The sequence below is a fragment of the Alosa sapidissima genome, chromosome 14 (genome assembly GCF_018492685.1).
Source record: "Alosa sapidissima isolate fAloSap1 chromosome 14, fAloSap1.pri, whole genome shotgun sequence".
In the NCBI taxonomy this organism is placed as follows: domain Eukaryota; kingdom Metazoa; phylum Chordata; class Actinopteri; order Clupeiformes; family Clupeidae; genus Alosa; species Alosa sapidissima.
The window spans coordinates 18,709,809-18,736,979 of NC_055970.1; the positions used below are offsets into that span (position 1 = coordinate 18,709,809).

Genomic DNA, 27,171 nt, shown 5'->3' on the forward strand with positions numbered 1-27,171 from the left:
CTACTCATGGCTATGTATACCCTATGCTATCACTATTTGCCACTTTGACACCATGATGAGGTCAAGCACAAATCATTCATAACTGTAGAATGCTCCCATATCCGGGTAGCCTGCTGGTTCAACACAATGCCGTTGGCTACAACTGTGTAGTGCGACCAGAGAACCAGGTGGAAGTAATGGAAGGGAAATCAGGAAGTCTGGCTCTTCTTTCTGCGCGACGGTCTTAGGTCTGGTCTGTCAAAGTCGACGGTTAATGTCAATAGAAAAAGGGCAATGATGCCCGTCAACGTTTACTGTGAGTATTTCACAAACACTAACACAAGAATGTGGTAAGTAGCCTATAGGCTAGCCTGAAGATTTACTCAAGACTCCTAACACAACACGCAGAGTCTCTTACCCCGCATGTGAATGTAACGTTGAAGTGTTAGCAGCAGGCTATAAAATAAAGTTTTTAGTTTTTTATTACCTGCATATGACATTGTAACGGATGGGCAAACAGGTTTCTAGTTGTTGCTTTCTTGTGCTCTTTAGAGATCGTTGTGAATACGTCTGTGAAGAAAACAAAATTGGTTAGTTCGGGTCGTGTTTTCCATTTCGCGAAGAGCAAGTTTTCTTATGTCTCACGTTGCCTACTGATAAAAACAACGTGAACTTCATAATGTTAGAATAATCTTGGGTCTAGTCTATCCCATATAGTTGCAGACAGCAATCTTCCTGTCTTGTTGCCTCAAATGTCTAAGATGTAGAAATGGCAATTTTATTCAGTGTTATTCCATATTTTTTTCTGTGCAGTGACTTCGGCGTTCCAGTCCAAGAAAAAATGAGTCACGTCTGCCTTGGTAATCTCATTGCACTGTGGCAGAACTGTAAGTGTGCTGTGCTCTTGCAGTATTCACAGCCATCAATGGTAGGCATTTGTACTCACCTGTTTCTTACAACCTAGGATTAGCAGTACCTGCCTCAATACGCGTGTCACAATTCCTAATATGGGCAAATCCTTATTAAATGATAATGAATCATTTCAGCCCATTCTACTGTTCACTTTCAGTCAAGGTCATAATCATAATGTACTTTGAGGGGGACATGCCCCTCCATACATAAATACCGGTACATGTAAGGGTAGCCTGCATGATGAGATAGAAGGTGGAAAGGGGTGAGGAAGGAGCAAACACTGACTTATCTAGTCAAGATTAAAAAAAGTGTCAGTTAGTCTGGGGTGCAGTTGTTTTGGTTTAAATTGTTTGCATTATGGCATTGAGCCATGGCATCCTAATACACACAAAGGCCTACTCAGAAAGCGAGCCAGACATGTAAATGACCGAAGGAAACTTTTCATGACACCATTTTCAGTGGAAGCATTCAGTTGTCCTACTACCTGGCTACATATACACACAAAATATCTCTCCTTTTTGGCATATGGCATCTGTTGTTATTCTTTCATATTTCTCTGGCTGATTTTGGATGTTTTGCTTTGTCAGTAGGCTAGGTTTCTGGATATCAGTACCATATCATGGCTGATCACATCATCATATCATGAGATGACTTGCTCATAAAGAGGATGCTGTGAGTTGTGTGAAGGGCATGCAAATCAGATGAAATATGTCGTACTGGTCTGTAGGAGTCTCAGAGGACCAGGGAGCCGTGGCAAGTAGCATGGGCGAGCAGGAACAAGATGGTGAGATCTTTTGACACTTTTCACATTACGGAATGGTAAAGCAAAGGGGAGGATGGTGTGTGTGTGTGTGTGTGGGGGGGGGGGGGGGGGGGGGATTGCGGGGTCCTTGATATGTTCGTAAACCACGTCTTGGTCGCAGCACGTGTCTTAGAAGGGGCTCAGGAAACCTGCGGGGCTGCCACATGTAAAAGTGAGAACTGAAACACATCTCCTCTGTCCATAAATAGGCACTGAATGATAAGTCACCAGTACAGTCAGGGTTTGGTTTGCTACGGTATAAAACAGCCTTCTCACTTTTTTCTCACTCTTTCACTGCACTGTTTCTGCTCTCTCTTGTGGCTTCATTTGATTCTCTAGGGTTGCTCGCTCCCTCACACGATTGTAGGGTGTTAATAATAATGGAACAAGGAAAGTGATGATAGAAGTATGTCCTTGTCACAAGTGTTCTGAGACATTCCACATGTCATATATATATCATCCAGAATTTATGTGACGCATACCCTACAGTCAGTGGTCATTTCTAAATTCATAGAGCCACCTGTATTCGCATAGGCACAAGCACACAATCTATACCACCCAATGTCCAGTAGATGGTGTAGCCCCACTCCAGCCAGTGGGAGAAACAGGCAGCCATTGGCCACAAGTGAAAGCAGCTTAGAGGGCTACTCTCTCTGCAGAGCGTGCAGCCATCCATCCAGTCAGCACAGCACAGAGCTGGGGGTTGTGGCAGCGGCAGCCCCACGCCTGACGTCGCATAAAGAGGCTACTGTGCTAATCGGCTCGCTGGGCCGGCTTAAGCCATCTGGGTACAGACGTGCCAATGAAATAAGGCTCTGAGGTCATTCAAACGCTTACTGTACTGTAGCCCTCTTCTCCCGCTTTGTACCAGTCGTCTGGGGCCGTGCATGGAGGCTGTGGGAGGGTTGGGTTTCAGCGTGCAAAGGGGGCTGGAGGTGGGGAAGGGAAGGGTAGGCAAGAGGGGGCTGAAGGCAGCCAGCACAGGCTAACCTTGCCATTAAGGACAGGCAGGGAGAGCATACTCACTAACACTGAGAGAGACACAGAGGCATCCTCCCCCTCTTCAGTGGAGGGATACAGGGAGAGGGATGGCAGTGATTTGGCGATAGAGATTCTTTTTTTGTTTTTCATTTTTATTTGTTTCATTCTGGAGTTATAAACCACAAGCTATGGGGCATGAGATGTTGACAGGAGGATGTCGTTCTGCCATGGATAAAGCAGAGAGGGTTGGATCTGCCGTCACAATATGACAAGGTATGGTGTGTTTTGATGAGAGGGGAAGGCACTCATTGTCAGTCGTAAAGCTTGCCGTTCAGTTCATGGTCTGTCTGTAGAGGATTTGCGGTCTGGTCTCTTTGTTGTGGGTCTGGAATCTGTTGGTTTAGTTATGTTCATAGCTGCCAGAATAGGATCTATTGAGTAGAACTGTACTATTTTGAGATGCTTGTAAAAGTATCCAGGAGATTTGTTTTCTTTGAACGCTTGTGGTATTTGTGGCATAGCCTTGAGTGTATTGAGAAATATGAATACTTTTTGGCGATTTTATAGTGGTTTGGCAAATTAAGAATGCAAAATTAAAAAAAAAAAATAGGCTTCAAATTCTTATCATTGTTTCAGAACTTGTTAGGAAGTAGAAGACTGTCACAGTCCTTTATCTTGATCACATGATAGTAATTCAACTCTAGTGGGTTGTTGAAAATATCATCAGTGCACTAATATAGCACCAATATCAGTGAACTGTGATCTGTGTCATTTACTGGTATTAGCTTATTGGTGTTCATTACACCATTGAACATTTTTTAAATCTTTATCAGCAAGAAGTTATGTCATGAAATGCATGAAGTAAACACAATTTGTTCCTTTATTGGGCAATGATGCAAAACAGTTAGTTAAACATACAACACATTCAGTTTGAGAAGGCAGCAGCTGGTCAGTGTGATCCCTGCCTAAATCTTAGTGCCTTAACAAAGACGTTATGTCAATAGCAGGTATGCCTTAATGGCTCATCAAAGCCACAATTAAGACCACACAATCCAGTAAAGGAAGGATCTCACCTCTATGCTGAAACATTCAGTCACCGATAAGTCTTGTGAACATGCTTTTGATCACTTGATGCAATCAGTGAATGCAACAAATAAGCAGATTTTCGTCTTTTATTTGCTAATGAGGCACTGAGTACATTCTGAAAAATCAACAGCATTAACTAACCCCTGACGTTTTTAAGTCTCTAAAAAGCACCATACAGTACATCCACATTCAAATTCTTATTTCTCCTGTTTCTCCTGTTCTTTCACAAATAAAAAAACAAGCAGATTAGTGAGTCACAGAGGCAAGCAAATAAATTCCATGAGATCATTTGGACATCCATACAATATGGATGCTACGCTAGCAGATGCTCCTTCCTTTCTCATGTCAACATTCACTCTGGGAGACTACTTAAGGTTTAACAAATCTCATTACAGTGCCACCTATAATCTATTTTCTATGAAGCACTAATGTTCCAGAGATGATCGGGAAGATTTTTAATGGGATTTGGTTCCTTTAATCTTCAGCCTAAGTGGGGACTGCGCTGTCACTGATGTCAGGGAACAGTGATTAACTATGGCTGAGATTAGATGAGTGTGAAACTGATCTCTTTGTGTGTGTGTGTGTGTGAGATTGTGTGATTGTGTGTGTGTGTATGTGCGTGTGTGTGTGTGTGTGTGTGTGTGTGTGTGTGTGTGTGTGTGTGTGTGTGTGTGTGTGTGATTGTGTGATTGTGTGTGTGTGTGTGTGTGTGTGTGTGTGTGTGTGATTGTGTGATTGTGTGTGTGTGTGTGTGTGTGTGTGTGTGTGTGTGTGTGTGTGTGTGTGTGCGCTCGCGTGTGAGAGGGTGATACTATGGGCTGTGTCTCTGTCAATTAAAAGCAGCCTAAAATTCAGAAAGCACGCAACACTTTATATCTTCGATGCACCCAGGTTGTTGTCGATATTGTGTTCATTCCAAGCGCTGCTTTTAGCCCAGATGAATTGCTGTGGACCCCAGTCTGATCTCTGATGGCGCACCGTTGGCTGCAGCAGTAGAGAGGCTGTATTGATGCAGCTTTGGCACTGTTCTAATGGTTACCATCCCCAAGGCTCTCGAATAGCCCATCAGACGATGCTGCTAAATTATTTATACCATTCCTCATATTAGGGAGCTGTTTAGGTAAAAGACACTCTTTGCCACCCTTTTAAGAGTAATATCCCCAAAAGAATCCATATGAAGCAACCTTCCACATTAGATCGCCAAATAGGAGTGCACCATTCTAACTGATTCTGACTGAACTGCGATATTTATATCTATACTGTTTCCACATACTGTGAAGGTGGTGGAAGGAGCCAGATTGTGAATAGAGAAAGATGAGAATATCTCCCTTTCCCCCATTAAGCTCAGCAAACGCCCACACAGTGCTTCAGTTAATGCAGTTGCAGGTGCCATGTCTCTGTGTGTGTGTGTGTGTGTGTGTGTGTGTGTGTGTGTGTGTGTGTGTGTGCGTGTGTGTGTGCGTGTGCGCGTGTGTGCGTACGCGTGCGTGCGTGCATACATCTCCCTGTATTTACACCTAGCAGATCTTTTTTTATACCGAGTCGAGTCACCTCCTCTTCAGATGTGGAAGGGAGTCTCCCACACTACCATCCAGGACGAGCAGGACTGCCTCTCCTGAGGGTTCAGGCACCCATGCTGCTTATCAGGCTTTGTGCAGCATACCTTTGAGCCCCAGTGGACCTGAGAGAGAGCCAAGGCTACCCACAGTTTCTCCTCTTATCCCACACCACAAGCTAGTCCAGGGGGAAACTGGTGTGCATTCTTTATGAGCGTGACCTATTTTTTGAAGCTGTTTTCTTGGTGCAAGGCTGCTTCCCTGAGCTCGTACTCGCACTGTGCTGCGATGGGACTGTGTTTGCGCAGTATGGCAAAGGTTTCCTCTCTGATCGAAGTGCGTCTTGCTTGCTTGGGTGTGCGTGTGTGTGTGTGTGTGTGTGTGTGTGTGTGTGTGTGAACTGATCGGTGACATCCTCTGACGATGCCCCTGTCTCAGGCGCCTCAGATATGGGAGCCAAGCAGTCTGTCCTGGGGAGCTTCTCTCTGGGCCCGTCACCGACGCTCGCGAACATCCAGGCGGCCTACCGGGACGGCGAGAGTGACCGGGCGCACGACCTGATCAGGATATCCTGCCAGGAGGGCGGAGGGGTCCGGCCGGAGCGGGTAAGACACGGCTTCCTTTCGCTCAGTCTCTCTCTCTGTCTCTCTCTCTCTCTCTCTTTCTCTCTCTGTCTTAACTGGAGGTGAAAGGGAAGCCAAAGGCAGATCTGGAGGGAGGGAGGAGACAGCCTGCAGCCGTCTTATTGATCAAGCGGGGGAGAAGAGCTTGTTTTCCTCTGCCCTGAGCACGGGAGAGAGAGGAGCATGAGCAGAGAGTGCTGTCATGTTCATATCTAATATTGGGATCGGGCAAACAGTCAGCAGCCAATAGACCGTATAGCCCCAGAAATCACAGGAGCTGCCTTGCTCTTGTTTGTTTACATATCGACTGCAGCTCCACGTTGGACATTATCAGGGAAAGAGGTGGCCTAGTTAGCACGATGAGGCTGTATTCCTCCATCCACCGGGCTGAAATAAGGCACGCTGAAAATGCAGAAGATTGAGTGTACGTATCTAAACGTGGCTGGGAAGAGGAAGCAACCCTCGCTGTATTTGGCGTTGCGGTGAGATCATGGACAAGGCCAGATTAGGCCGCTCCCCCTCCTTGCTTCCTGAGAGAGAGAGAGAGAGAGAGACGGTTCAGTTAACTCAGGTATTTCTCCATTTGGTAATGGAACAGGTCAGGTCAAAGGTTTGGTTTTGTAAGGCGTAGATGAAGTGAAGCTTTACAGGGGAACTTCCAGCACTTTGTCCTCTGGCAAGGTCTGGAGAGGAGTCGTAGCTTTTGTAAGCAACACAAGGTTGATAACACAAGGTTGATATCGACATTGATATGGATCGATAAGGTTGTTTTTGCTTTGAGGTAAAAATGAATGAAATGACCTAGTTGAGTCCTTCTAAGGAGATACTGACAATTCCCACTAGAAAGACATGAATGGAAGTGTGGACTGATTCAGACTCATATATTAACAATTACATAATGTCCTGGCATTTCCTTTTTTGTGTATAGCATGGTTACATTGGCACCCATGAGAGGCCATTTCAGATAAACACAGAAGAGGTGTTCAATTCCTTGTCCTATAGATAGAGGATTTCCCTCAGCAGCCCATTAACAACATTTAACATCAAAAACAAAAGCACCAACAAAGCAACGTTTGTGGTCAAAAAACATCACCAACAAAGCAGCCTAAGTGAGCATTTCACTGAGGTTATCAAACAGTCAACTTCCTTCATCTGTGTTTCTTTGAATTAGGCCCACGATAGCCCAGAAGTTCGCATCATGCTGAACAAACTTCTGGGCCAAAACCTTCACAACCGGAAAACAGCTACTTCCAGAGACGCCCACTAATCTTGTTCCTAGTGAAACCAGTGCGAAATGGCTGCCGATAGAAACGTAGCATGTTTAGAGTCGATTTTTGAAGAAATTGAAGTTCGTAACAACATTTGCTTTAAACCTCTGCACAAGTTATGTCTCGTTTGCCTAAGCAAAGGCTAGCCAGAGATGGCTACAAAGGCAAACTAAACGCCATCGTTTTGGTTGTTAGTCTGCTGTCGGCGGTATTTTCATTTAACACCCAGTACATGTGCATACTCACAACGTCTGCCACCTCTCCGCGATTGGCTATTGAAAAAAGCTTTGCTCGAAATCAGAGACATTTCCCCCGCCCTATTTTCCCCTGAATCCAGGCGTATTCCTCTAGACTAGGCCCACGACACCTCCAGAAGGCTCAACATAGTGGTACCTGCTGTCCCACAACCCCCCCCCCCCCTCCACACTCATGATGGGTACACTACCAACAATTACCAACAGACTTTTCAGTATGGTCATTATGGTTAGGTTAATATGAAAAAAGTGAATGGGATGTGTCCAGTCAGCAGTATCCACTCTAATGTCTGGTAGGTAGTAACTAATGATGCGGGTATTGGTAGTTATGGCCCTGAAAGCCATAGCCCAGCACACTTACTGCACTTTATGCTCCAGTGAAAGAATCAGCTTTCAGCATCCACTTTTCAGGAGCAAAAGTGCCCTGTAGTGTTGATTGATATTTCATTTCATTTTCATAAACAAACATAAACTTGAACACATCCCTCTTTTGAGTTTGCTGTGTTTGAAAATGTTGGCAGGGCACTTTTAACAGATCAGGAAATATCCAGTCCCTCGAGATATTGCGGAACAGAAGTAGAGAGAACAGGTTATTCAAGTGGACTCTTATGAAGTGTGTTTCTGCCTGGAAAGAAGAAAACAAGAATAAAAAACAGGAAGTGGCGTTTAACCCATAGACGATATGGGTGCACTGGGTATATTGATAACATACCAGAAGCTTCAGTTGAAGTGTTGTCTGACTTGCTACGTCTGAGATTGTTTTAGGTGAGCAAAATGTGTGTATCAGTGGTTTCCCACTCGAGTTCTAATGTTTACAAATGGTTTTGTAGGGTAATACCTATGAAACCTAAAAGTTGAAATGTGTAGGCATGTAGCCAGTGATTTAATAAAGGCTTTTTAGTACTCATACAGGAGTGTCTGAATTCTTTAGTTTTTTCCATTGATGACCTAGAGGCCCATTTTGATGAGCACCCTGTAGTTTTAATGCAGCAAACATTATTGGCCCAGGGAGGCGTTCCCCTTTCTTTTTTCTTTTTTCTTTTTCTTTTAAAAGGTGGTTCCATGAAACCACAAGGAACATTGTTTTAACAATACAGCATAAAAACATTGTGTTGCTGCCATCTAGTGCCTGATCCACAAATTGATGTCAGCTTGCGCTTTTTTTGTTTTGAGCGAAATTAGCTTGTTGGTTCTCTTTTCACAGACTTTAAAGTCACAGCATGTAGTGTTCTCCTTGGTAAAATGTGTCTGAACCTTCCTCAATAAGACTGTATAATCTTGAACAATACAATACAGTTGCCCGTAATGATCCTGTACATTTCTAGTGCCATCCATCCTTGTCTCCTTGTCTGTTCCTGGCCTTCTTTGCATACTGTATATTTGCATTACATATGAAAGGGATACTGTATTGTCCGCCAGTCATTATCGGGAAATAAGTCCAGACAGGGCGAACAGAACCCTGATACTAATCGGACCTCCGGACAATGGGACGGTCCGTTCATGTTAATGGAACTCTCTGAGCCGTATAATAATTAAGGATAAAAGCACCTTAGATAAACAGTAAGGATACAAAGGATGTGTCGGAGCTCTGGGTAGAGTATCCTTTCGCTGTATCACTATCAGATGCAGAGGATAACAGTCATGGCAGGTTCACAACGTCATCAGTTTTGATGATTCAATCTGCGCCATTCTGTCAGTGATACGAGGTTCTTGTCTTAAAAGAAGCATGCTCTGATGAAGACATGTTTTGTCGCAACGCCTAAGCCCACTTGAATTAAAGGCTTTTTAACTGTAAAAAGCAGTGTGCCTTTGGAACTTTTTGGTCAAACCAACTCTTTTAAGACAAGAAATATTCCCTTGAAACCAAAGAGCACCTGCTTTCGAGAGACATATCAGTGACGGAGCACTTCCGACAACCAACCTTTTTTGGTATTTGAAGTAAAAGTAGTTGTTTTAAACATGTCCTCCTGATGTGTGTGGTTGTCTGAGCAGCAGGAGCTGTTGTGTATGGCGGCTCAGAACGGGGATGTGGAAAGCGTGCGGTACCTGCTGCGAGACGTCAGGGTGGCCATCTCTCAGGACACCAGAGAGAAGAACCCAGCCATCCAGGCCGCTCACTGGGGCCAACACCGCGTGGTCAAGGAGCTGCTCGACCACATACCAAGTGAGTCAGTTACAAAATCAATTGGACTTAATATTTGATGGTAATTTTGATGTACTTGGCAGGGAAAGTAGTAGCCTGGGTGATCCCAGACAAACCTGTTAGCAAATTTGAATTTGCTCTGCAGGTCCGTCTGGAAAAGATTCCAACAGAAACGTGTATTTTCTTTGGAATTGGAACAACTGCATTTAAAGCCTTCATTTACAAGAAAGATGTGTTTGCTGCACTTCTGAAACAATTCTGGTGAGAGTCTAATGCACCAATTTAAGTTTCACTGCTGGTTACTCCCCCTGTAACGGTAACAGGTGTCAATGCAGTGTAAATTCAAATTGCTAACAGGTTAGTCTGGGTTCACCCGGGCTATGACAGTAGAGGAACCGTATGAAATAAAAACATATCATGAACACATAACAGAAACATCAGGACATAAACTAGTTATGAATATAAACATCATAAGTTCTGATTCCAATACTCTCAAATCTAAAAAGGAAAGCATTTAGAACAGAAACCTCTTGGCAATGGATTACTGACTGTGAGAAATATTTGATATACTGAAGAAATGCAGAGAAAATGTACATACATACAGCTGATTTCACACACATCTGACATCAGCCAGGACAAATTTATGAGCACTTTAGTGAGTGATTTTCTTTCTCTCAGTTCCTTTGTACTCTCCCTCCCACCACCATCCTCCTCACACACACACACACACACACACTCTCACACTCTCTCTCTCTCCTGGTCTGCCTGTCTGTCAGGGCACTGTCTGCGTAGGGACCTGCTGAACCTGATGTTGGCCACGGCGTGCCAGCAGGGGCATCTGGAGGTGGTGCAGCTGCTGGTGCTCAGCTACCAGGCCGATGCCGAGGACTGTGCCATACACAACAATGACTTTGCAGTTATCACAGGGCTGCCATTGTACGCCGCTGCCAGGGCAGGTATGACACACACACACACACACACACACACACACACACACATACATATACACACACATGCACACTCACACACACACACACACACACACACAGATAGCCACACGCCCGCACACACACACGCACCCACACACACACACACGCACACATGCACACGCACGCACGCACATACACAGGCGCACACACACACACACACACACACACACACACACACACAGATAGCCACACGTCCGCACACACACACGCACCCACACACACACACACACACACACACACACATGCACACGCACGCACGCACATACACAGGCGCACACACACACACACACACACACACACACACACACACACACATACGCACACACACACACACACACACACACACACACTCACACACACACACACACACAAATAACACTAAAAGGGGAAGAGATAAATGCTCGGTGCATTAAAAGATAAATAATAAAGGAAGCTCTTAATGAGCTCTTTCCTGTAACAGTTCCATTTAATTCATTTGAATGGCAGCACTCTGATGTTACAGTTTTTCTCGATTGTTTACACACATTTTCTGAAAGCATGCCTCATACTCTCAGAACTCTACACACAAATCAGAAAACACACACACAATGGGCAAAACCCCTCAAGTCTCTTGCAAAATGAAACTACATTCAAAACAATGTTATTTCTTCTCAAAATGTTATTTGTTTTCAAATGACACACACAAACCATCATATGAATAGACATTTATAAGAACCAGTTGAACACTGACGTGCTCAATGTAAAACACTATAATGAATGGAAAACATTTCTTCTCCATTCATCATAATGACTTAGACCTTTTTTTGTTCAATGTTACTCTTACTACAGACAGTACATACATAAGTGTGTTGTAAAATATTTGAGAATATTGTTTTTATACTCAGAACACACAAATACACTGTAACAAACATATTTTATTTTTCCCCACACCAACAATGTACACAGTGTACATCCCAACCAACATAAAGTTGCACATACAGTGGTCTACATAAAAAAACACAATTTACTGTATACTGTTACAGTAAAAAAACAAATGTCGCATCCTCTCTTCTGTTTCGGTCTGGCCACAGCACCTCATCCACATCACAAGCATTATGCTAAAGCTCTGATTGCTAATTGTAAAACTGTGTGACAGGTGTTTGCCCATGTGATGAGTCATTGTGCATAGTAGAGCAATTAACTTTAGAATTTGAATGGTAGTGTGTTCCTTGTGAAAACAAGAGATCTTCTTTATGAAAATTGTGCCAAATGCAGAAAATTGTGTGTAGTGTTTGTGTTGAAAAAAGTGTGCTTTAGAACTGCAACTTGAGTGTAACGGAGGAATTGTGCTTGTAGTTTAGCAGAATTGGTTCAGAGGGTTGGTGCACAAGTTACATGTTGTAGTCATTGTGTCTCAAGTACCAGTAATTGTGTGTAAACAATTGAGAAAAACTGTAAGACTACTAGTTTTCCTGTTTTTTTTTTTTAAGTGTCAGCAAGTGTGTCTTCTCTGTGTTAGCAAACCTGAGCGGGTACGTTTCCAGTTGTGATTTCTCTTGTGTCTCATTGGTTAAAAAAGCAGAAGTTGTGTAAGGGTATTCACACTGGCCGGGCTTTCAAATCAGCATTCCAGAGTCAACACACACACACTTCCTCATTCTATGCTAGTGCTACTTCCCATTACCAGTAGAATCTCCCAAGCAGAGTGTGTCCAGTCAAGCTGAGGTCTCTGCGCTCCCCTGCAGGCAACAAGGAAATCGCCACCTTCCTGCTGGAGAATGGGGCCGGCTTCTCCTCCTACACCTTGATGGACCACCCGGACTTCAGCCGCGAGCTGCTGCGCCAGCGCCTCCTAGAGGTCAACACCAGCGCCAAGGCCAGCGGGAGCACGGAGGTGGAGGTCAGTGTCTGACTCGCTGGGTCACTGTGGAGATCACACACACACTGTTCGAATCAGGGCTGGATCTTGCAGGCCTCTGTTCTGCATAATAATTGGACTTAATGGAGATTTGGGAGCGCTTGAGGGTGGGGAGGAAAGTGGTGGAATCGGTGGAATAGTCATCTGGTTTTGAAATGGAAAAATTAGCAAATGTTTTTGGACATATCTGGTATCTATCAAAGTATTTGCATTTAGTCAAGTAGTTGGCATGTTCTCAGATGACTTTTGGAACTGTGAGGTTCGCAGATGTTCTGTAAGTGTCTGGGATCTATCAAAATGCCTTGGGTGTGTGTGTGTGTGTGTGTGTGTGTGTGTGTGTGTGTGTGTATGTGGGTGTGTGTGGGTGTGGGTGTGGGTGTGGGTGTGTGTGTGGGTGTGTGTGTGTGGGTGTGTGTGGGTGGGTTGGCGGGTGTGTGTGTGTGTGTTTGAGCACATGAGTGTGTGTGTGTGTGTGCTCCTTTATTGTTTAATATAGAGAAGGTCTGTATATTTCTATGCAAGCCTGTGTGTGTAGATGTACAGTAAATGTGAGTGGTAGTGTTTATGTATACATATATGTGCTTTGGTGTTAATATGTATCTTTGTGTGAGTGCGTGCGTGCATGTGTGTGTATGTGTGTGTGTGTGTGTGTGTGTGTGTGTGTGTGCACGCACATGTGTATGTCTGTGCGTGTGTGTTTACACTCCCCTCCTCAGGCTCTTTCGGTGCAATGGTCTGGCCTAAAGCTTCCGTGGCTGGAGCTGGACTGGTTCATGGACGTGTCGTCCCGGATCGTCCATCTGGACCTGTCCAGGAACAGCCTGAGCTCACTGCCCTCTGTGGTGCCATGGGGCCTGTTGGGGCTGCGCAGCCTGGACCTCTCGTGCAACCAGCTCAAGGAGCTGCCCAGCATCCAGTCCTCCCAGGAGATCATCTGCACACAGTGAGGAGAAAATCACTCACACAGTCCCCCCCCCCCACACAAACACATACAAGTTAGTACATAAACATACAGATATAAGTCTCCACATGTAAAAGAATGAAGAACCACACACAAACAAACAAAACACACACACACACACACACACACACACACATACACACACAGAGCAAGTATCAGGCACACACACCCAGAGCCAGACAAATGCACACAGACAGTATTCATTCAGTAGCCACCTTGGAGTAATCTCTAGATCCTGAGAGGCATGGGAAGGTATCTCAAATATCGAGCAAACATTTGAGTGTTCATGCTGCCACATCCTGAAGCCAGAGATAAATCAAGAATAAATCTGTTGTGAATCCTCCGTGTGCTCTCTCCCCCGCCCCCCGCGCATGTTGTTCTTTTTCCTCCTGAAGATTACGCCACGTCAATCTGTCTGAGAACGAGTTGGCCAGCCTCCCCGCGGGACTCCTGCACATGGGCCAGCTCCAGAAGCTCAATGGCGCTAAGAACAAACTCACCACCCTGTTTGAGGTCCCCGACGGTACTGCACACGCACGCATGCACACACACACACACACACACACATACACACACACACACACACTCACACACCCTCACCACCCTGTTCGAGGTCCTTAACGGCACACACACACTTACAGTACCTCCCTGTTATAGGTCCTAATAGGTCCTCACACACACACACACACACACACACACACACACACACACACACACACACACACACACACACACACACACACGCACACACCAACACTAGTGTGATTTGTGATGTGCAGTGTAATGTTTTTCTTTAGCTACACCTGTAAATCACATCACACCGGACAATGTGGAATTTCTGATGAAATTACATTTTGTCACTTTTATTATAAACAGATTGTTTTTCCTATTTTGGGATGTAATCTCTTCTCTCTGAATTTTACTTTCTCTCTCTTTCTTCCTCATACATTCACACACACACACACACACACACACAGTGTGATCTATATCTGGTTCTTTTTAACCCAGGGACCAACTGGATCGGTCTGCGTAAGCTGCAGGAGCTGGACGTGTCTGACAACAACCTGAGCGGCCTGCCCTCGGCTCTGCTGCACTGCTTTAAGTCCCTCAACAGCCTCAACGTCTTCAGGAACAAGCTGACCTCCTTCCCCGACCCCTGGGCCTGCCCTCTGGTGGGTGATCCTTAGGACACTCTCCCCCCCTTGAGGCTGTCTTTTCTCTGGGTGGTGCTGACGTATTCTCTAATATGCTCGACGTATTTTGGTTACAATGAGGGGATTATCCGATTGTTGAAGTGTCTATATGTCAGTAAGGCTTTGAAATCAGCACTTCGCCAGCAAGCAGTACTTTGTGGGCACTTCTGGAAAGTTTGCTTGCTAACATAACATAAACTGGCTGGCAAATAACCTCAGACTTATTTTCTGGTTACAAACTAGGTCATTGAAATTTACTTTGATCATATTCTGATAACTTTTACAAAATCTAAGCAAGGAAGGGCCAAACAAATAACAGTAATATTTCAGCACGGCCGTCTGTGGAGTTCGCCATTCTGCCTACCGTTTCGGTGGTGAGTGACGCAGACACAGGAGACAGAGAACTTTGAAAGGTTCGCGGCAGCGGTGTGGTCACTGCGTGGAGTCCATACAGAAGTATCAAACAGCCTTTAGTGCGGTTACATACATCCAGGGATCCCATCAGCACAGCAGTGTCAGATTTGCCTGCTGATTCAGCTAGAGCATCCTTAATCCAATCCCCAGTCCAGCAAAGGGGTCGAATTTCTAACGGAGGTCCTTTTGGATTGTCAGACCTCAATTGTAGTTTGAAGTGAAAGTGAAATGAAGAATGACTCAAAATTAGTGGGACTTTTTGCAGTTCCTAGAACCCCTTTTTTTCCACGCATTCGGACATTATGGAACTAGGCATTAAAGAGTTCTTCAGACCGCAGTTCCTAAAGCTATTTGAGTTCCTGCTTAGGGGTAGGGTCTTTTTCATGTGCATAGGAACCATGACTGATGTGCATGCCAAGGCAGAGGAAGCGGCATTTTTAAATCACACAACAAATGCCGTCTGGACAGATGAGAAGACAATAACAATGCCGATTCCTTTTTTTAATGCTTCCTGATACCATGAGCTTCTGAGTTGTCAATAAACTGAAGTAGCTAGTAACTAAATAGCAATGCTGTCCATTTCATTACTTTAAATTCATGTAATAATTGGGATACTAATGTGTGTTAAAGTCATCTCAGGGTTCCTACTGTGTGCGAATGCAAACAAAAAAAAAGCCCTAGGAACAGTGTAATTCTAAGAGTAGCCTTTCCAGTTAGTAGTTAGTACAACTGTGTTCATAGAACTGTTGTGTCCGAATGTGCCTAATGCTGCCTTTCCTTGTCCACTGACAGAAATATTTAAGAGCATCCAGCAATCAGATTGAGAGCCTGCCGGACCTGATCTCAATTTTCTGGAGAACTCATCTGATAGAAGTGGACTTCTCTGACAATGCCCTCAAGGAACTGCCTTCCTACATCTTTGAGCTGGAGGTACAGTAGAATGAATCCCACCTACCTTCTGTCAACTGCGACCAGCAATTCAACCCATTTCTCCACTGTTGCCAGCCTGCGCTTTGGTATACTGCCACATGGTGGCACTGTTCCCCTTGTTAAGTGATGAGGTGCAGGAGTTGGCATGCACTATGCAGTGCCCACGTTGTGAAAGCTGACACTTGCATGGATAATACAATCTAAACACAGATACAAAGACACTGGTCTTATGGTCATTAAATACTAATAGGTTAATTCCATTTTAATTAGCCTTTGGCATGCCCCCTATCAAATTGTTTTAGTAAAGAATACAGTAACTCAAACAAGCTGGTACATTTCAGGGCATTTGTGACTCCTATTACCCCCCCCCCCCCCTAGTGTAACCCATATAATACCCTGGCAGGTTGTCAAAATACACACAGGAAATCAGTACAGTAGCTTTAAAAGATCATTTTGCAGATTATTGTTTCCACCACCCCCACCAGGATGGTTTTACTGTTTCACATGGCAGATATTTGGGTTATTTCAGTAGGGGTGGTCTCAGGTAGCAGAGATCAGTTGTGTGGATTTAGCAGGAGCAGGAGCGTTGGATGAGACGAGCTGTACCCAGGTGGAACCCTCAGGTGACATGTCCCGGCGAAAGGGGGCAAGGTCGCGTTAGGCGCACAGTTGATTTTGTTTGTGTTGCAGGCCATCGTGTCCCTCCGGCTGTGTGGAAATCAAATCTCCTCTCTGCCCGCGCCCAACAAATGGAAGTGCTCACAGCTGAGAACACTTGATCTGTCCAGGAACCTACTGGGCAAGTAGGTCATATTGTTGACTGTCCCCCCATACCCCCCCACCCCCTCTTTTTCTCTCTGACTCTGTTTCTCTCCTCCCTCTCTTAATCTCTCTTTCTCTCTCTCTCCTTTTCATTTCATGACTTACAGGGACCCATATCCCTGTTGTATAACTTCCTGTTGAAATCAGCGCCCTTCCAAAATATTCAAACTCATGCTCCATTTTTGTGACTACAATGGTCACTGCCTCTTTCAGGAGTGAAGAATCTACTAAAACGAGGCGGTTGGCCTTCTTCACCACATGGCAAAGAAGAGATCCTGAACCAGGTAGAGGATTTTGTCATAAAAAAAAAAATGAAAGAGTCCATGTTTCAAAGCAGCAAGACTCAAAACATAAATCAATGATTAGGATTAGAGTCAGGACATGCAGCTAAGCACAAAGCATTAAGGGCACAATGTATAGGGGTACATGCAGATTGTCAAATGGGTCATGTCAAATAAGATGTTATACGTTGTCATGTACTGTGTGTGTGTGTGTGTGACTGTGTGTTGTCACGCACAGTCATAGAGCGCAGTCATAAGTTCCAGTGTCCGAGTCCTGCCACACCTCGGTGCAGTGTACCTCGCGCTGGTCTAGGATAGTCTCTTAATTGTGTGTATAGTATGAGGTCATTGACCAGCGACTGGGTCTCTTGTGTCTGTGGCTTCCATTGGCAGTGTCGTCCATCCAGTTTCCAGTAATACTGCGGGATTCGTTGGAAGTACTGTTCTTGAACGACAACCAGCTGGACTGCGTGCCTCCTTCCGTGTGCAGCCTGAAAACCCTCTCGGAGCTCTATCTGTCCAAGTGAGCCAAAGCCCAAAGGGGAAATGGGGCAGAGCTTGCTGGGGTGCAGCCAGTCCAGTACATCTGATACCCCATCATTCTCCCTCCTCTCCTCTCCTTCTCTCTGGCTTATGGTTTAAAGTTTGGTGCTTGGTAGTTATTAGTGCTGACGGTGATGCCATTTCTGCGTTTGCCACGGCTGCAGCTGCTAATGCCATGACCTCCTCCTCGTTCTCTCTTCTCTTGTAGCAACGCTGGCATTCAGGAGCTGCCCGCGGAGCTCGGACAGCTGCCCAACCTGTGGCAGCTGGACATTGAGGACCTCAACATCAGCAACGTCCCGGCCGAGGTCAGGAGGGAAGGTTTGTATGCCACGCCGTGCCATGCTTGATCGTGTTGTGTCGCCCCCCGCTACCCCCCAACACACACACACACCTAACACACACACACACACACACACACACACACATACATACACACTCACTCACACACACACATACACATCCACACACACACACGCGCGCACACACACACACACACACACACACACACACACACACACACACACACACAGGCCTCTCCTGCAGATCCACTGGCCCATATCTGCTTGATCCACTTAAGCTCACGTCAGCCTGCAGGGGCCGGTCTGTGTCACGACACGTTAGTCAGGGAATGTGCCGGTCACTCGAAGTGTTTGAGTGTGTGCGAGTGTGTGTGTGTGTGTATGAGTGCGTGTGTGCGGTGGGCATTCTGCTGCTGCTGTGGTTTCACATGGATTAGATGTTAGCCTAGAGGAGGTGTGACAACCCATCTCCAGGAGATACTTCATGACACCCTTGAAATAGGAAGAGGAGAGAGACATTTATTTTAGTTGAGGGTGTTGCTGAGCATTTTAGAGTTATAACAAGAAGATATAAAAGTACTAAATTAAATTTGCCTTGTTAATTGAATTTATTTTTCTTGTCAGACTCTACATTATTAAAAAACAAATTAAAACAGAAGTGAATGTATTATTAATAATAATTATCATTATGCTATATTAAAAAAAACAAATTAAAACAGAAATTAATGTATTATGGATCATAATTAGCATTATGCTAGCCTAAATACAAATCTGTACTAGTCATGATTGGTGTGCTGAAAACACAGACGCATTTAAATGAAAATTTGTATTGTAATTTGAATTTTGGAGCTACTATATAAATCCCTAATGAAGTATAATTTAGTTAATCCAAGTGATGCCAGTATGAGCTGACCCATAGATATATATACATATCCATATCTTTGAGCATTGCCTGATGCATGGACACCTTCCTGAGGTAGGCTCTGACTGCCGTCCCCTCTCCTCGCCTCTCTCCGCAGGTCCAGCGGGTGTCCTAGCGTACCTGCGCGCTCACCTGCGCAAAGCGGAGCCGTGCCGTCTGCTGAAGATGCTGGTGGTGGGGCCGCCACGGCAGGGCAAGAGCGCTCTCCTGGAGGCTCTGCAGACCGGACGCACCGGCCAGTTCCTGCCTGCGGAGTGCAGCATCCGCACCACCGGCTGGGAGCTGGAGCGGCCCAGTGGCATCAAGACCGGGGTGAGACAGCCAGCGCCGCACGTCACATCATGTCACGTCACATCCTTAGGCTCAAGCTGAATCACACAAGCACATTTAAAGGAAAACTCCCGCCATTTTTCATAGATCTCTTTTTCTCGAGGTCACCAAGTACTGTTGGTATGAAAAAAAACGAACAGCTAGAGCAGCCAGGCAGCTACAGTGCTACACTCTGGGAGCATAATCATTGGGAACAGTACTCGGTGAAACAGATCCTCCTCAAGATGTATGTGAAAAACCAGATCCAGAATTCTCCTTTAAAGGGATATTTCACCATTTGAGGAATTACGCTCATTTTCCACCTCCCCTCGAGTTAAACAATTTATTTTTACCTTTCTCCAGTTCATCCAGCCGTTCTGTGAGTCTGGCGATACCACTTTTAGCTCCAGCCTAGCATAGATCATTAAATCGGATTAGACCATTAGCATCTCGCCTGTTAGCATCACGCTTAAAAGTGACTACTACTCCTATTTAAAACTTGTCTCTTCTCAAGTTAGAAAGTGTAACAAGACTAACGGAAAATGAAACGTGACGATTTTCTAGGCTGATTTGACATGGAACTATACTCTCATTCCGGCGTAATTCCCCAAATGGTGGAATATCCCTTTAAGCTCTCGCTTATTGATATGCTCAACACGCTTACACCACCACCTTCACATCTACTGTAGTTACACTGTGTTTGTTCACTCCCCCAACAACATCAACTTATTAATGTGACTTATAAAACATAAAAAACACTCATAGCACTCATCCAGGCTTGGCCGAGCTAGAGGCTAGACGCTGTGACCGAGGGGACAGGCTGAAGGTCAGCGTTTCTGCTTAGAGGGGTCAGGAATGCTGTGTTTTAACTCCCGAGGCTGCAGTGTGTCATGACCGAGCAAGCTGATTACAGAGTTGTGCTGGCTGAGGACCTCCAATCTAAGGCGTCTCTCATCCCGTGCTTATCTCTGTGTACACCCCCCCCCCCCCCCCCACACACACACACACACACACACACACACACACACACACACACATATGGCTTAGTAGAGTGGAAGCAGACTGATATTGAATAAAAAAAGGAGGGCTGTGTCTTTTTTTTTTTCTTCTTTAAAGCTTGAATAGAAATCTTACATCGAGAAGGTGATTTATTTTCATTTTGGAAAGCAAACATCTCCACAGTCCCATTTTGACCTTTCCTCCCCTTAACACAACAAAGTGAGCAAGCGTTTGAGGTGACCTTTGACCCCTCCTGGAGCGGTGGTCTCATTTCCAGGCAGAGGCTGACTCAACTTCCTGTTCCCCCCGATGCGTAAGTCAGAGGGAGACACTTATAAAGCCTGGGGGACGCGTCTGTCTGGCCTGAGGCGGCTGGTCCTGCTCAGTCCACTACTGATTTACCACCACCAACGCCCTAAACTAAACATAAATGTGTGTGCGTAGAAAACCTTCAGCTCCCTATTTGAATGTTCTACCCCCCCTCCCTCCCCTACTGTCATGCCAAGCCAGGCCAACAATGTTCCCAGAGACAATGTGAAGTTTACTTTGACACACAGTTTTGTTTGAAATACTAAATAGTCTTTGTTCAATGGCACAGCTGCAGGGAGTTTGTTTTTTATATATCTCTATCTGATCCTTTGACTGCATTATCGCCAGGTGGACGCCGTGTCTTTCAACGTCTGGGACATCGGTGGCCCAGCCAGCATGTCGACGGTCAACCAGTGCTTCTTCACAGACAAGGCCCTTTACGTGGTCATCTGGAACCTGGCGGTGGGGGAGGAGGCAGTGGCCAACCTGCAGTCGTGGTTATTAAACATCGAGGTGAGGGGGGGGGGTCGCAAAGGCCAGCGGAGGCTCCTCGTCTCCATGACACCTCCTCATTACATCTCTGACAGCTGCTCTCCTCTCTTTTCCTCTCATCTCCTCACCTCACTGGCATAAGGGCTGGGGGCCCCATGAGGGTGGTGGTGGTGGTGGTGGTGTGGTGGGGGGGGGTCTCAGGGCTCAGGGGCCACGTCAGCAGGATGTCAGCCTGTCTTCTCTCGGGTCAAGCTGTCCACTGTTATTAATTATAAAGGGTGTTGAACCGTGTCGCTGTGTAAAAGTTTGAGCCTTTTCAAATGAATACTGAGACTACGTGTGTTGAATAGCTATGATACTCATGTTCTATGTTCTATGTTGTAGATGATATATCAGTATGACTGAACTGGTGTTTGAGACCAGATAATGAAATTCAGATTACTACCATTCTCATTCAGGGTAGATGCGAATGTTCTACTGCCCCATGATTTATGAGGCATGTTTTTTGGAGGTTACATTTGAATGATAGATGAGAGTTTTATTAATGATTGATGAAAGTTTTATTAATGAGGAGTTCATAGGGGTTTGTCTGTGCTGTTTTTTTTTGTTAGGCTCGAGCCCCAAACTCGGCTGTGATGGTGGTTGGCACACATCTGGACCTCATCGATAGCAAGTTTCGCACCGAGCGTGTCGCCACGCTGCGGGCCTACGTGCTGGCGCTCTGCCGTACTCCCTCAGGAGCCAGGGCCAGCGGCTACCCCGATATCACCGCAAAGCATCTCTAGTCAGTAGCGGCTTTTGTTCCATTCAGTTCCTCCTATTCATTAAAAATGTGTGAATGGGTCTGGAATCTTTTAATGCATTGGAAACGATCCCGGTGCTTTCACCCACTCTAATGGTTAGCAATTTTGTGTGTGTGTGCGTGTGCGTGTTTCTGTATTTCTGTGTGTGTGTGTGTGTGTGTTTGTCTATGAAACAGTGAGGTGTCCTGTAAGAGTATGGAGGGTGTGGAGGGTCTGAAGAAGCTCTTGTATCAAGTGGCCTGCTCTATGAAGGACATCAGCAACGCAGCCAGCTGCCACAAACTGGTTGGACGGCTGGTGAGTGAATCATTCTATGATTTCTATCTTGACGTTTGCTTTTTTTTGACAGTGGTTATTGTGTGAAATCGACATGATCAGGCTACAGGATAATTCATTTTCATAGCATTGCAATTGTAAGAACCGACAGACCGCCACCCTTATTACGAGTCATGTCATGTGAGTGAAAGGCACGCATAGCTCTGTGTAATCTTCTTTACATGGAGCATGAAGCTCTTGGCATGGAAACCCTGAACCCAATAAGCATGAACTTACACACATACCCTTAGGGAGTACTCACCAGATAAAGCAGGCCCCCAGCACGTGGCTGCTGGTCTACATGACAGGCAACAGCAGTTGACTGTCAGCTACGTCAGTGTAATGATTACGGACCTTGTTGCCCCTCTGTTCCTCCTCCTGCCCCCGCTGGCCTCTCCTCTCAGATCCCGAAAAGCTACCTGACCCTCCAGGAGGCGGTCCAGGCTGAACGTCTGAGGCGGGACGCAGAGGACGAGGTCCAATATCTGACCGACCAGCAGCTGGAGCAGGTCATCGAACAGAACCCCACCAGTGACATCAAAGACTACGAGGATCTACAGACAGGTAGCCTGCTTCAAACCACCTGTTCAGTTGAACTGTCATTGGGGTCAGAGATGGTTTAAACCAGCCAGAAGTGGCCATGAGCATAATTGCCTAAGTTGACCTCAGCAATACTTTACAATATCTCATCAACAGTCAGTTCCACCCAGCTCAGTGAGTCTTTTGGTATGACTCCTAAAGTATCTAAAGTTTGTTTAGTGCACTTCAGTAAATCAGGTTGTACCTACAGTACATCAGTTAGTCACTTGTCAACTGAACGAATAGCTCTAAGTGCTGCAGAGTGTATAGTTATAGTGTTTGACAGACAGACAATAATTCGGCTTAACAGCTTGGAGGGAATGTTGCAAAACTAGGCTTGAATACGAACCCATCCAATATGGTGCTGGGTGCGTATGTGCTTTTGTTATACTGATGTGCATAGAGAGGGAGGATTTATGAGTATGACACACAGACGTCACTCTCAGGTCCCTTCTCTCCCCCATCAGCCATCAGTTTCCTGATTGAAACTGGTACCCTGTTGCACTTCCCTGACACGTCGCACGGCCTGTGCAAGCTCTACTTCTTGGACGCCGTCTGGCTGTCCGAGTGCCTGGAGCGCATCGTCCACCTGAAAAGCTCGCGCTCGGTGGCGCGCAACGGCGTGATCCGTGCCGAGGATCTGCGCATGCTGCTGGTGGGGACGGGCTTCACCCAGCAGACGGAGGAGCAGTACTTCCAGTTCCTGGCCAAGTTTGAGATCGCGCTGCCCGTGGGCAACAGCAGGTGAGGAGCCCGCACGCTGGACAGCCCTGTTCCTCAGATACAGCACTCCACTGGGCTCTTAAAGTCTTGAGTTACGAGCTCCATTTGTCCACAGATGTTAGTTGCAGCATAATGTGGCTGATATAAGCATTCAACATGAAGGGTGGTATGTGTCCCCCTCAGCCCAGAAGCAGTGTAAGACTTTAAAACATACATAAGTATTGTTTTTTTCAGTAAATACATTTCCAATGAGGCTGAAATTTTCAGCAGACTTTGGAATTAACTCAAGAAATCCAAACATTCAAGAAATCCAAGTCCATATAGGAACGCCACCTATTTCCGCTCTCTTCTGTGTATGTGTCACTTAATATTCATTTCTATACTAACCAAGACAGCGGATTCCTAAAGAAACGCAAGCACCCACACATAAGTGTATGTAAATTAGCTATGTACCAAAAATTACATTTTAGGATGACTCAAAGAGTTTTGTAAGGGTGGCAGTGGAATTTTGATTTGCGATGAGAATTCTCGGTCTAACCATTCATGTGCCGTGTGAAAGGACGGAAATATGCATCCACCAGCCCAGTACTAAACTTCGAGCGTGGTAAACAAAATCGGATATTTCAGGTAGTAAAAGCCCTGGTAAGAACCAAACCAGATTTGGTTCAAATCTATACACCTATGGCTACTGAAAAATGTAAGGTTCATTTATCAAATGTTATTTTGAAGTATTAAAAAACATTGTTGGTTTAGAATTTTCAAACGAAAGTGGCGGTAGTTGGTGCTTTTACGATAAATAAAGTTAAAGCCCAGAGAATGGCCTGGAAATAAATTGTATATATATTTATATATTATATAATAGTCATTCTCAAGCAATAATACTTTGTCTTAAGTATAATTAGAGTTGCTCAATTATGGCAAAACTCATTAGCATAAATAATGCACTGTATTTATAACTCAAGACAAAAAGAGAAGACTGTTGCAAAACCGAATGCAGCAAAATAATCTGTATATTTTGACTATGTTGTTTTCATAATTGTTAGAAGCCATAACTGACGATTACTCAATTTATTTGATTAATTGCACAGCCCTTGGTACCCTTGTCCATTGCTCTCCCTTGTCTAATGCCCTCCACCTGTCTTGCATGCTGCAGCTATCTGCTCCCCCACCTCCTCCCCGCCAAGCCTGCCATGGATATCCACGGCTTCCGCCAGCACACTCACAACACCATCCAGCGCCACTTCAAGATGAGCTTTGTGCCCGCCGGATTCTGGGAGCGCTTCATTGCCAGGATGCTGATCAGCCTGACAGAGATGGACCTGCAGGTGCCAGCCGCCGCACAAACACACCAAAACACGGCTCACTGTTTACTTGAAGGCCCCTAGGTCCAGCCGGTCATTGTAACAAGCCCAAGGCCATTTAGATGCTTCATGTCATGTGCTATACTAACACCCACAACTTAGCATGCAGGCCCAACAGCCAGAGAATGTCAAATGCTATGTGGTTGTAGCTCTGGTAGCCACAGCTAAGCCACAAGCCAATGTGCTTATCCTTATCAGCTCGCAGAGGTTATTTAAAACTATTTCAAAATAGAATAGTCAAGAGTGTACTTACGGGTGTTTTGCTGTTTTTTGTTGTTGTTTTTCAAACACAGGCATTTGAGACCAAGAAGAACACGAAGAGCCACAGGAACCGAGGGACCATAATTTACAGCTTTGCTGGGAACCAACAGCGGAACCGCTGTAGCACGTTCCGCGTCCGACGGAACCAGACGATCTACTGGAAGGAAGGACTCCAGGTGACCTTTGATGGAGGGTACCTAAGGTAAGCATAGCTTTTAAGTGTGCAAAGTCAATGACTTTTTTATCTCTGCAGACAGAATCTATTGTAGCACAGGGAATATAAATTAGCATGAATAAGACCCTTAGCGGAAGGCTGACGAAGGAAAGTGGCTGTGTGCCAAATCACAGCAGTAGTGAATTATCTTTGCTTAAGTTATGAATCTGCGCTGGCTGTATACTTAACCATTCTATTTAGCATTTCATTAATTTAGTTTTGAAGAACAATACAGTTTCATTTGGGAAATTGGTACCCTGTAGTGTTTACTGTGCTGGCAATAGTTCAGAAGAGTTTTCTGGGTAACATCAGGACAGTGTGGGTATGTGTGTGGGTATGTGCTTGTGTGTGGTGTGTGGGTGTGCCCTGGGCCGTGTGAGTGTTGATGGTATGCGTGGGAAGGGAGGCCTACTGAGGGGTGAACACATCTCTGGTGTGTGGCGGCAAATGAGGCGTTGGGAGATTAACACACACACACACCCACAGGCACACACTTATGCACACCTTCTCTCTCTCTTCTCTCTCTTTCTCTCTCTCTCTCTCTCTCTCTCTCTCACCCTGTCCCCATGCAGCGTGGAATCATCCGACCTGAACTGGAAGAAGAAGAAGAGTGGGGGCATCAAGATCCTCTGTCAGTCGGAGATGAGGGACTTCTCAGCCATGGCCTTCATCACCGATCACGTCAACGCTCTCATAGAACAGTGGTTTCCTGGTGAGGCCCCAATCCCTACTCAAACCCAATCAAGGGCAAACCTGCTTATGCCTGCTTCAAACATCCACTTTGACCTCAAGAAAGGGGAACACACAACCAATGTCCTCAGCACATCCGTCCTTAGCTGCATTTGGCAAGATTTTTTTGATCATATTCACAGAAACCGACCATGGGCGTAAATTTAGGGTGGGACGCTAAGGACTAGTCCTAATCAAAATTTTTAAGATGACAAAATTGTCCCCACCAATATTCCGACAGCCAGCACGACAATACAAGAAACGTCAGGGTTATCTGACACGCAGGCTACACGCATGGAGAATGGCAATGCACAGGCTACTTTGCAGTGGCAGTCAAGCGAGCAGGTGTGTCAACGACAACGGTAAGTTACCAGAGCTGTCTGCCAATACATACCCCATAAAAGGCCAAAGTAAAACATTTTGATATTCCCTTTGCCCTTCAGCATGTACATATTTGCCCCTTTTTGTGGTTTGTAGATCAGCTATGCCACCCAAGAAGAAGAAAGGGGACATACAAAGCTTTTTCATTATGCAGAGTCTAAGTAGGCAAACTAGCCATACAAACTGGCGACTAGTAACCAGGCTTTCCAATTCGGATTTTAGCCTACTTTGTAAAATAACATTAGCTGTTAGGATTACCCAGGATATTGTCACAGCTAAACCTAGCGTCTGCAATCTTTCAACCAAAGTTAGGAGTCATGTTGAATATGGGTGTGCCGTACGGAAAGTCGCATAGGCTATAGCACAGACAAGAAGCCACTAGGCTGCCAATCTTGCAGTGTATTTGTGAATGTAGCCTGCACAATGCAAAGAAATAAAAGATAAACTAAGTGCATTTCCATAGAAATTAAAAAAAACATTGCGAGACACCAGATATTTCTTCTATGATCTTATCCCATAAAGCTTTTCTTTGACTTGTTAGTTTTTTGAACATTTATTTTATCTAATGACATAGCAAACATGATTAATTGAATCCACATATCCTTGCACTTGCGAAAACTATTTTTCACTAGCCTAAAACAATGAGGTCGCAAAAACAATGACTTCAGACTTGACTTGCGACTTCACTCAAAAGACTTCAGACTCAGACGCTTCGAGACTCCTGAACAAGCTGTATTTCATGCTTTTTTTTAATATAAATGTATTCATGTATTTCTATTTTATTGCAACATACAGTATACTTTGGAAAACGTATAATGAGCGGCATGGCCCCTTTGCC

At 45.2% G+C, this 27,171-nt stretch overlaps 1 protein-coding gene across 5 annotated transcripts in view; it reads left to right on the top strand.

Moving 5' to 3' along the window:
- The first annotated feature begins 145 nt into the window (after window positions 1–145).
- The window catches only part of lrrk1 (leucine-rich repeat kinase 1), a 54,915-nt gene continuing 27,889 nt past the window's right edge, over window positions 146–27,171 (top strand). For 2 of the 5 annotated variants that reach the window (XM_042061233.1, XM_042061234.1), the window contains exons 1-24: window positions 146–295; window positions 793–907; window positions 1,479–1,675; window positions 5,755–5,921; window positions 9,454–9,625; window positions 10,381–10,560; window positions 12,318–12,472; window positions 13,207–13,433; window positions 13,847–13,974; window positions 14,460–14,623; window positions 15,851–15,988; window positions 16,679–16,791; window positions 17,024–17,094; window positions 17,485–17,614; window positions 17,843–17,955; window positions 18,956–19,170; window positions 20,824–20,988; window positions 21,579–21,751; window positions 21,947–22,067; window positions 22,490–22,649; window positions 23,132–23,408; window positions 24,541–24,712; window positions 25,042–25,211; window positions 25,796–25,935. In XM_042061233.1, the coding sequence (XP_041917167.1) occupies window positions 1,600–1,675; window positions 5,755–5,921; window positions 9,454–9,625; window positions 10,381–10,560; window positions 12,318–12,472; window positions 13,207–13,433; window positions 13,847–13,974; window positions 14,460–14,623; window positions 15,851–15,988; window positions 16,679–16,791; window positions 17,024–17,094; window positions 17,485–17,614; window positions 17,843–17,955; window positions 18,956–19,170; window positions 20,824–20,988; window positions 21,579–21,751; window positions 21,947–22,067; window positions 22,490–22,649; window positions 23,132–23,408; window positions 24,541–24,712; window positions 25,042–25,211; window positions 25,796–25,935 (3,427 nt within the window). In that variant the 5' untranslated portion in view covers window positions 146–295; window positions 793–907; window positions 1,479–1,599. Of the gene's footprint in view, window positions 296–531; window positions 570–792; window positions 908–1,478; window positions 1,676–2,761; window positions 2,948–5,754; window positions 5,922–9,453; window positions 9,626–10,380; window positions 10,561–12,317; window positions 12,473–13,206; window positions 13,434–13,846; window positions 13,975–14,459; window positions 14,624–15,850; window positions 15,989–16,678; window positions 16,792–17,023; window positions 17,095–17,484; window positions 17,615–17,842; window positions 17,956–18,955; window positions 19,171–20,823; window positions 20,989–21,578; window positions 21,752–21,946; window positions 22,068–22,489; window positions 22,650–23,131; window positions 23,409–24,540; window positions 24,713–25,041; window positions 25,212–25,795; window positions 25,936–27,171 lie in introns of those variants that run through there. The other 3 variants (XM_042061232.1, XM_042061231.1, XM_042061235.1) reach the window with 3 other exon arrangements.